This window comes from Capsicum annuum, chromosome 8 (assembly GCF_002878395.1).
Source record: "Capsicum annuum cultivar UCD-10X-F1 chromosome 8, UCD10Xv1.1, whole genome shotgun sequence".
NCBI lineage: Eukaryota > Viridiplantae > Streptophyta > Magnoliopsida > Solanales > Solanaceae > Capsicum > Capsicum annuum.
Window position 1 is genome coordinate 38,553,040 of NC_061118.1, and position 11,314 is coordinate 38,564,353.

The 11,314-nt window shown below is 34.8% G+C and overlaps 1 protein-coding gene across 1 annotated transcript; it reads right to left on the reverse strand.

Annotated features, from left to right (window-relative positions):
* Positions 1-351: 351 nt before the first annotated feature.
* LOC107846437 (FT-interacting protein 7) lies at positions 352-4,081 on the reverse strand. Its single transcript, XM_016690837.2, has one exon. It carries the CDS (start codon positions 3,724-3,726, stop codon positions 664-666), a length of 3,063 nt encoding a protein of 1,020 aa, XP_016546323.1. The 5' UTR covers positions 3,727-4,081; the 3' UTR covers positions 352-663.
* Positions 4,082-11,314: the final 7,233 nt, after the last annotated feature.

Sequence of the window (11,314 nt, forward strand, 5' to 3'; positions counted from 1 at the left end):
AACAAAACACACCGTTTTTTCCCTTCTTTTGCATTTGACTTTATTTGGGGCACGCAAAAGCCTTTTTTATGGAACAAGAACTAGAGAATGTTTGACAATTTGTACATTTCTTTCATTAAACTATTGAATGTGATCATACCAACACTAATTACGAAGTTAACTGTGCTTGGGTTGGGTGACAATAGTAATAAGATAAGTAACTCCCTGACGTAATTGACAAAGTTATTGTCATATAACCATAAAGTCACCGGTTTAAGCCACGAAACCTCTCCCAGACTTGAAAGGTAAGACTATATACAACAAAACTTGTGGTCCGGCCGTTCTCCGAAACTTGAGTGTTCACTAGTCTCAATAAAAATAAAGCACTTTTGGTTCCTTTTTTCAGCTGCAAGTTACATAACATATGGTATGACTCATCTAACGGTCATTTCATTAAAATCCAATTTATGGTCCACTTTTTAACACTTCCCACCAACCCAAAAAGTACATAAATATTTGTCCCAATACCCCCAACGGTCAAAATATACATATATTGTTGAGAAACCAAAACAATGAATTAAACAAAAAGTTATACCATGTTTGTTTTACACCAAAAAAAAACATGAAAACCAGTTACATAAGCCTAAAGCTAAAACAAAAAACCAAAAAAACCACCTAACAATCTTAAAGAATTTGATCTGAGAGTGGTGGCAGTCGCCGGAAAAAGTTAACGGGGACCGATGGCATGTCATCGCGGAACCGAGGGTGGCGTAAATAGTACAGCCCTGACCCTAACACAAATGCCTTGAATGGTACAACATAAAACACCAATGAAGCAAATAAGCAGACGAACACGAATATACAAGTAGCTCTAGGATCCCTCCAATTGAACAATGCTTCTAGTCTTTCACCTTGTGCTGCTACATCACCTAGTAGTGTTTGTGCCCTTCCTGCTAGTGCCCTCAACCTGTCGTATCTGACACGAACGTGTTCCATAGGCCTTGAGCTAGGGAACCCATCGAACTCTTCATCGAGCTCATCGGGTCCAATTGCATCGACATAGGACAATCGAGGGTCCATTGTGATTGTCACACGTTGGCGATACCGGTACCTTAAGGAAATGATCAAGAATGCATACATACAAATTGTAGGGAGGACTAGGTGGGGGCATAACACAATGGCTATCAATAGTATATGTACCAAGATTGTTGTTGGTGGATGCACCCATGTCCTGATTCCGTCTAGCCAACGAGCTAACGTGGCTGCTCTAGACAAACACCCAACCACCCTGAACCAATTCGCCTTGCTACGACGCATGCTCCATATGTGTGTGTCTGAATCCAACATGCATTGAACCACTTCGTGGCCTAATGCCGGTTCTGATCTAGCCAATCTTGCTGTCACAATCCTCATCGCGGTGTGCCTTAGTATGTCTTGTTGAGCCGGACCAAATGGGCGCACGTAATGCATTCGTGGCAACATAGGATTAGTATAAGCTTGTATCAAACTCAACCATGACGAACAAGTAAACCTCAAAGCAATCTCAATGTCACCCATTTTCTTTGCACCACTAGGTAGCAAGACCATGAGTGAATAAGTACCCATGTACACCTTATTCGCGTCGAGCGTTGAGAGACGTACCCTTAGCTTCCCAAGTCGTACGTCCTTCTTAAGTGCATCATCGTGCTTGTACCTCCCATTATCGAACACCCCAATCGTTAGCACGGTGCAAGGATCATACACATCCCACGTATACTGCTCATTCCACCTCGGATTAAACCGATCAAGAATGGTACGTGTCCGGACCCACTTGGGGCCGTACTTAGCCACCACGTAGGCATCGGTAGTGCCACGAGTACCATCTTTCGTCTTCACAGGGAGGAGATTGTTGGCCCCTCTAATACCAACCTCAAGCAATCCAATAGGTGGTTTGGACAATTGTTTTGCCGTGGCTCTGACATCACTTGTTAAATGTGCTGCTTCATCCAGCACGTGATAACCACCCTCCAAACAAGTCCGCACGTGTATTCTACCGGCATATGGCTTTTTCTCATCGCCAATCAAATTGAACCACCTTGATCTCGGCTCCAATTTATCATCCATACGCTTATCGATAGACGTTACCTGCACCTTAGCATACCCCACCACTTGACCACTAGTAACATCTTCTACTGTGATCACCAAAAACGGCTCAAACGGCTCGGCGGCTACGAATACAAGATCCTCATTCCACGTAGGATTGGCCGCCGAGCTAGACGAGCCGACTGTTATTCGGCTTGTCTTAAACAACTGGGCCCCGAGCTGAGCCTTCACGTAAAGGTCCGGAGGACTCCGAACCTTAGGCTCGGTCCCACCCGAACCTAACTGCAAGTCTTGGGTTTGGATAACCGTTAGCCTTAAATACCACAGCTTCGGAGAAAGGTAAACTTTGGCTCGGGTTTCTGGTATCAACCCACCGGAGTCCGACTGCCACGCCTCGTTAAATGCCTCGTCCGCCTGAGTACCGAGCCACACCGCCAGCATTACGTCATTTCCCAGTTTTGTTTGATCCTCGCCATTTACGCTTTCTAAACTGTACCATTGTGGAGCTAATGGACTATCAGGGGGCACTCGTTTAGGCACTTCCTGAAGATCAAACGACACATTTCCAATGCAATTTTCGACGGTCTTGTCATCGGCATCTTTCTTTTCGATCCAAACGGAGAGTTCTAACGAAGTTGAATTCAATCCATCTTTGTCGAACGCGAAAACTTGGTCCCAATCTCTGTTATCTACGAGCGATTTGGTTTTTACACTGTGAGTACCAATCACCAGCTTTGCATAAGCAGGCGAAACCGGCTCCGGCTCATTCTGAGCCCGTTTCACCTTCACGAGGCGAACGTACAGGAATGGCATTTGATCTACGAGATCAAATACCCCTGTTCGACGATCTACGCCGGTTGAGAGTGTCTGGCGGAGGATTTTGAGCTCACTTGCATTTGCATTTGCTTGTGGAGCTTTGTTTGGTTGATTGTTCTGTGCTATAGGTGGATGTGGTTGCTCCACTACTTCTGCTGACTGCGGCGGTGTTGGTGGTTGTTGTGGTGATGGTTCGATCTTCTCCGGGGGCTTTTCTTCCTTCTTTTCTTCATTGGGCTTTTCATCACCTTCCTTCTTCTCCGCCCCCGGCTCCTCTTTGTTCTCATCAGAAGGAGCCGAAGCCGGTGTCTGAGTTGGTTTCTCTGCTTCTGTTTCGGACGACGAGAGCTGAGTTTGGGTACTTTCAGCCGCTGCTGCCGGAGCAGTTTCCTCCTTTTTATTATCATCAGTTTGTGGGGATGAGTTAGGAGGTGAAGCTTCTTCGTCGACGTACCAAATCTTAAGCCCAATCTCACCTTTAATCTGCGAGAAAACACTCCGTTTCTCTAACGGATAATAAACAAGCGACTCCGATCCAGCACAAGAAAATGTGCTGCCGGAAATCTTAACTTTTCCGAGGAAATGACTCCGTTTCCCAGTTTTCTTATCATTATAAACGTTTAATTCAAGTGTTTCGTTGGCCATTGAATCGACGTCGTGGACCAAGAACTCGAGACGTTCATCCCATTGCGGGTTGAGGTCTCGAAACTTGGTCTTAGTACGACGTCGTTGGCCATCGAAATCTACTATGGCAAAGGCACTAGCAGTGCCTTGGCCATCTTTCGGCATGAGATTTTTGGCATTGCAAACTTCTACTATGACTTTTCGGCTGCCAATTTGATTGCTCATGGAAGTTATGAATCCAAAGAATTTGAGAAAAAAATGGAGTTTTGTAGGGGAAATTTTTTGGATAATTGGTGAAGAAATGAAGAAAATTGAGAGCGTGAACTGTGAAGTGGGGTAATTAGAGGCTTTTTAAAGTGGGGAAGGGGAGCCTATGTTTTTTTTTTTTTTTTTTTGAAGTTACTGTATTTTTTATTTTATTTTTTTGAGGGGAGCTTTGGAGTAACGGTGTGTGATTTGAAGATCACAAATTTGAATTATGAAAATCGCCTCATATAAAAATGTAAAATAATACTGCATATCAGTGGCGGAGCAAAAATTTTCACTAAAAGGGTTTATTAGTGAACGTGCAAATTAATTAAAGGAGGTTCAACATTTAATATATACACATAAAAAGTAATTTTAACTATGTATATATAGCATAATTTTCTGACGGATGGGGTTCGGATGAACCCCTACTTGAAAGGTAGCTCCGCCCTTGCTGAGTGTAATCATGTCATGTGATTTGAAGATCACGAATTTGGTTTGTGAAAATAGTCTCATGCAAAAATGTAAAATAACATTGAGTGTAACAACGGCATGTGGTTTAAAGATCACGAATTTGAGTCGTAAAAATAGCCTCGTACAAAAATGTAAAATAACATTGAGTGTAATGATATTATTCTTACTTAAGGCTTTAATGCATCGGTCGGCCCCCTTTACTTTTTATCCTCTCTATCTCAATTTATATGATACATATTTTTTTTTTTTAGTCTGTACTCAAAAAATGTCAGATTTCTTTATTTGATAATTATTTAATAATATTATTTTTATTTTATTTTTATTAAATTTCACAAGAAAAGACAATTAAAACGTAAGTATGTAATTTAGTAAATATAAAAAAATTTATTTTATTTTTTTAAATTTTGTGTCAGATTGAATTATGACACATAATTGAGACAAAGGGAATATTATTTTCCCTTTCTAAGATTGTTGAATTTTTATTTTTATTTTTATTATGTTTCATATGAAAGTGGAGTGGGTAATGGTCATTAATGGTACTTTCCCGTTGAGGTTATTTACCTCTTTGACCATCACTTTAGTATTGGCCTAAAATTCAAATAATTTGATTAGTTGAATATCTAAAATTTAATTAGCTATCAAATAAGGAAAGATGATAATTGTTTTTTTAGATCGGATAAAAAAAATAATGACACATACAATGGGACGAAGGGAGTATTTTATTAATGCGTCTTTGAAGGGGAGCCTCAAAGTAACAGGTAAAGTTACTGTCATGTGATCAGGAGGTCATCAGTTCAAACCTTGAAAGTAATCTCTCTTAGAAATGCAAGATAAAGTTATGTACAATACACCCTTATGGAGGGTCCTTTCCTGGACCTTAAATATAGCGAAAGTTTTAGTGCATCGGGCTACTCTTTTCTATTTTGTAATTTTATTTTAAAATTTCCTAGTTGGAGTAATTCAAAAAAATATTTGATAGCAAAAGCGTGAAGCAGACTTGGCTTAACTCATAACTAGTGGTCGTTAGGGCTGGGCATAAAATACCGAATTACCAAATCAAACCGAAAAATTTGGTAATTGCTATTCGGTAATTTGGTATGGTATTTGGGAGTAAGATTTCAACATTTTGGTATTCGAGATTGGATTTGGTACAAGATATTAATACTGTTTGGTATTCGGTATTTATCGAGTAACAAATTTTTTATATATAATAATAATTATTATATATATATATATATATATATATATATATATATATATATGTCTAACCAATCCAATAGATAATAGTATTAGTCATCCCAGAGAATCTCTTGGACCTTTGTAATATATTCGTAAAAAACAACAAAAGGAATACTACTAAATAGGGTTTTTATTAAATATATTCTTTGGTGTTTAAACATACATTTGCACATCTCCAACTCTAATACGGTATTACCAAAAACCAAATCGAAACGAAGTTTAATTTATCGATTATCGAACTGATGTTTATAAGTATGGTATATGGTATCTACATTCAAATACCGATTACCGAACCTGAACTTTGAAAATACCGAACCGTATTTCGAACGCTCACCCCTAGTGGTCGTTAGTGTATGTTTAGGGTTCATTGGTATGCCGAATAGGATAAACAAGAATATTTTGTGAGATTATTTTATTTCACCTTCTCTACGAGGTAGTAATTTCGTTATTTTAGTATAAATGATGGAGTAAATAATTTTAAAAATTATCTAATACCTTAAATCAAATATTAAAATAAAACTAATCATAAATTTTATTTCAAAATTATTATCTTTATTTCACGTGTCAAACAACCCTTTAGTGTATAGTGTATACTTAATTAAAAGTATTAAATTATTATAACGGAATCTGGCTCCAATCTTTTTAAATTAACGAATTCTAAATTAATAATTTGTAACATATTCATTAAATTTCTAAAATAATAATAAGATTTGAACTAAAGCTACTGATTTGACCAAACCCGCAAAGCATATACACCCTAACTCCACCCTTGGTTCATATATAGTGATTACATGAGCTAAATATTAAATGAAAAAGCGAGGATTCATATAGACGATCCCACTAAAAAATTATTATTATTATTGTAGTGTAACTGATGTATAATGTATATATACTAATTACACGTAAAATTATATAGTTATTATATTGGCTAACATTTATTTTAAAAAAACTTAAGACAGATAAAACATATAAAAAGACTATTATTTGACTGCAAGTATCAATTTCAAAATTCGCTGACCTGATTAATTTTCATCTACATTTATAAAACATTTATTATTGAAGATTTTCATAAATAAGTAAATAACGTTTCCTATCAAAAGAAACTCCAAATTCAAATATGTGGAATAAAAAATCTTTATTCTTTTCACCAATCTTTAATGATAATTCTAATAAGCAAGTTGCATATTTAAATCACAAAGAATTATCTTTAACTAGCAACTTTATATTTTAAAAATAATTAAAAGTACAAGTCTCTAAAGATTTATTTAGCAAAAATCAATTTACATGTGTTCATGTGTCATAAAACTCAACAAGTGAAAATTATTTATTTATTGTAACCGTTGGTTTTATGTACGATCTTTTCATTAATTATTATCCTAAAATTAAATTAAAAGTATATATATAAAAAATAAATATAAGAGTAGTAATAAAAAATTAAAAAATGACTCGTAAGCATTAAAATAAAGAATCTACGTGGCAATTGCATGGGGTTGTGGGATTTGATGTAAGACATATCGTATCAAATCTGAACACCTTGCCTCAAGCTGAATTTTTGTTTTATTTTATTATTTTATTTTATATTATTTTATTTAAAATAAAAAAGCAGTTCGAATGCATTAAAGCTTTTGTTATAAACGTTGTTTGAAAAAGAAACAGACTATAAACTCTACTGTATGCAACCTTACTTCACATTTCAAGCGTAGAAAGATCGGACCACAAAAGTCCATTATACGCAATCTTAACTTGCATGTAGGATGCGCGTTCGATATTCGAGTTCGGTAATTCGATAATGAATATTTGAACATAGATACCACATACCATACTTATAAACACCGGTTCGGTAATTGGTAAATTAAACTTCGGTTCGGTATGGTACTTGGTAATACCATATTAAAGTTGGAGATGTGTCAATGTATGTTTAAACTTCAAAGAGTATATTTAATAGAAACCCTATTTAGTATTCTTTTTATTACTTTTTACGAATATATTACCAAGGTCCAAGAGATTCTTTGGGATGACTAATACTCTCTCTCCCCCCCCCTATATATATATATATATATTTGACATTCGATAAATACTGAATATATACCAAATGGTATTAATATTTTGTACCAAACCCAATTCCGAATATCGAAATGTTAAAATTTTACTCCCAAATACCATACCAAATACTGAATTATCGAACACCAATTATCAAATTTTTTGGTTCGGTTCGGTAATTCGATTTTTGGTTTATTATGCCTAGCCCTACTTGCATGCATTTTTCATCCGATATGATTTCCGTGACTTGAATCCATAACCTTCTGGTCAGTGGCGGAGCCAACTTTGCTCCAGGAGATTCATCTGAACCTCCTTCGACGAAAAATTATATTGTATTTTTACTATTTTTACATGGTTAAAAATATTTTTTATGCATATATCGTAGATGTTGAACCCTCTTCGACTGGTTCGTATACATACTTCTAAACCCCCTCAATAAAAATCTGACTCTGTCACTACTTCTGATCATATAACAACACTTTTATCAGTTACTCCAATTCTTTCCTTCGTTTAATTTAAAATTATTAGTCAAAAAGTATTAATTTCTTGAAAATTTTTATAAGCTGTTTTATTATTTTATTTTCTTACCATCTTATGTCAGTTATATTTCTTTTTAAGCTAATGTTCTATCGAAAGCATTTTAACCGTAAATATAAAACAAAGTTTGCACATACTTTACTTTCATAAAACTTTACTTTACGATATTATACAGAATATGTTATTATTGTTGTTGAATGTAGTCGATCAGGAGTCACAGATTCAAACCTTGAAAATAACCTCTGTCAGAAATGTAAAATATGATTGCGTACAATACGTCCTTGTGGTGAAGTCCTTTCGCAAATTTTGCGCATAGCGGAAGGCTCTAGTGCAGTGAACTGTTTTTTTTATTTTTATTTTAAAATGTTATTATTATTATTGTAGTAACTTGTTGAAGGTTAAATCATGAAATTTGTATGTGAAAAATCATGAAATTAGAGGTGGTTAAATTATGGGGGGTTTGTTACTTGTGTGTACTTAGGTCATGATAAACTCATTTTTATGAAAAGTCATGCAAATAAGGAGTAGAAAATGGACATGCAAATTGTATGCAATGGGAATATTGTGAATAAAAAATATTCGAACAAAGATTTTTTCTTTTTTTTTTTACTTTTCGCTTATTATACGGTATTTGATACTTGCATTGAAGTAAAATTAATTTGAGTTTATGTTAAAAAAAACTTATTACACTTCATACTAAAGACAATTGGATTTAAGTTAAATTAGCTTGATGCCAACAAAATAATAATATATTCTGTACAAACTTACAAGTGAGTTTGAGAAGAGTGACATGTACACGATCCTACTTTCTATTTTTTGTGTAGATAGTGAGATTGTTTCTGATATTTTTTGCTCAAGTAAAATATATTTTTTATGTCAATAGCTTTGATCAAATAAAAACATTTTCCCTTATGAGAAGAAAGCCAAGTAGATTTAACATCTATAATATATAGAAGGACCGAAAAAAAAAAAAAAACTAATTTGACCTTAATATTTATAGTACTATAATTTTTTTGGTAAAAATAAATCATTTGAAACCTTGACACCCCTTAACTTTGTCTGCACATATAAATTAAAATCGAGTTAAGCATTCAGTACCTTTTGAACTATGGCTAAAATTGCTACGATATACTTTGATTTTACGGGAGTCTTATTATTTTTAAACTCAATTTTAGCATATTTTTATCACCTTTTTATGGTGGGCTCTTCCCCGGATACCGTGCATAGCGGTAACTTTAGTACATCGGACTGCCCTTTTTTTGGATCACTTTTTGTGTTGATGTGGTACCTTGTGTGGAGTTAAACATCCAAGACGCGTGAAGGACTGCCATGTGCCACGTCGGCTAAAAAAATTGACAAAAATATGCTAAAATTTAGTTCAGAAATAATAAAATCCTCGCGAAGTTAGAGTACGTTATAGCAAATTTGGTCATAATCGAGGGATACTAGATGCTTATTTCATTGTGGTTACCCTCTAAACGAGGTAAATAATAATATAATATCAACAATAAAGCCGTTAAATTAATTAATTAATTAAGATTATTATCATTAAGTATGATGTAATTAGTTGCTAATTTCTATACCACCCCATTTCAGTAAATAATTTAATAATATATATATATATATATATATATATATATATATATATATATATATATTAGGAGCAAGACATTTATGAAATTCAGTTTTTTTTTTGGCCGTTTGAGAAATAATCCTCTTACACTATCTTATTCTTTGATTTTGTTATTATCTGGTATTTCTTTTTTTAATTACCGTATTATTTATTATATTGTATTCTCTTCGCCTTCTATTTTTAGTACGTAAGTCATTTTTCGTTACTGTACTTCCTTTCGATACTTAGAAGGAGAGTCTTAGAGTAACCGATAAAGTTGATGTCATTTGATTACGAAGTCACGGGTAAATCTTGGAAACAGGCTCTGGCCACGGGCGGGACCTAGCTAGGTTCAGAAATGTGATGCTCTGACACCCATTAAAACCAACGCAGAATAAGTATAATTATATGTAAAATTTATAAAAATTGGTATAAGATGGAAAAAAAGCACCCATGAGACAAAAAGATAGTTGGGTGATTTGATTTTTCAGGCGGAACCTTAAAACATTGGGTGTTAATACGTGTGTTTCAACCTTCCAAGCATCCACGACCCTCAAATTCTGAATCCGCCACTGTCTTTGACAGAAATGCCGGTAAGACTCAGGGGCGGAGCTACATTTGCTCCGGAGGTTCATCCGAACCCTCTTAGACGAAAAATTATATTATTTTTATACCATTTTTACATGGTTAAAAATATTTTTTTATACTTATATAGTAGATGTTGAACCCCTTTCGACTAATTTGTATATTTACTTCTGAACCCCCTCAATGAAAATCTTGGTTCCGCCACATAAGATACAATACACCTTTGTGATGGACTCCTTCTCCGGATCCTACGCATAGCCGCTTTAGTGCATCGTGCTATCCTTTTTTTTTTGTTACTTCCCTTCGATACTTGATTATCATATATACATTACTTCAGTCGAGGATCTATCGAAATTAACCTGTTGTTTTATAAGGTATACACATCACCCTCTCCAAATTCTACTACTTACATTATTCCATCCATAGTAATTATAACTTTATAATACATTGTAATTACCCTTTAAACAAGGTAAAGGCAATTAAACTAATTAATTAATATATTAAATTATCATTAAGTATGATGTAATTAGACATTAGTGTCAGTGCTATACCACCACCTCTCTTCATTCATGAAATTCACTTCATTTTTTTGGCAGTTTCTTTTTTCTTTTTTAACTTTTTAATTAATTTTTCTATCTTTTATTTAAGCTTTTTTGGTAAAGGCCACTTGCAGAAAGTTGATGAAAATTGCAGACATATAATTATATTACACATTTATTTATCTCTGCAAAAATGATCGTTGCTTTGTTCTTGTGTTCCATTATTGTTTGTTTCTCTAATAAGCAAATGATATATATATATGTATATATATATATATATAACATATTACTTCGTATATTATTTGAAGGTGGAGGAGATGAGAATGTTGCGATGGATGTATGGCCTTACCAGGAGAGATAAGGTTAGGAATGAGATAATTCGGGAGAAGGTGGCAGTGGCTTCGGTGGAAGACAAGTTGCGAGAAGTGAAGTTATGTTTGTTCGGGCACATGATGAGGAGGGGTGCGGATGCTCAGTACGGAGGTGTGAGAGGTTGGTTATAGATGGTTTTAGGCGGGTAGAGGTAGGCCGTAAAAATATT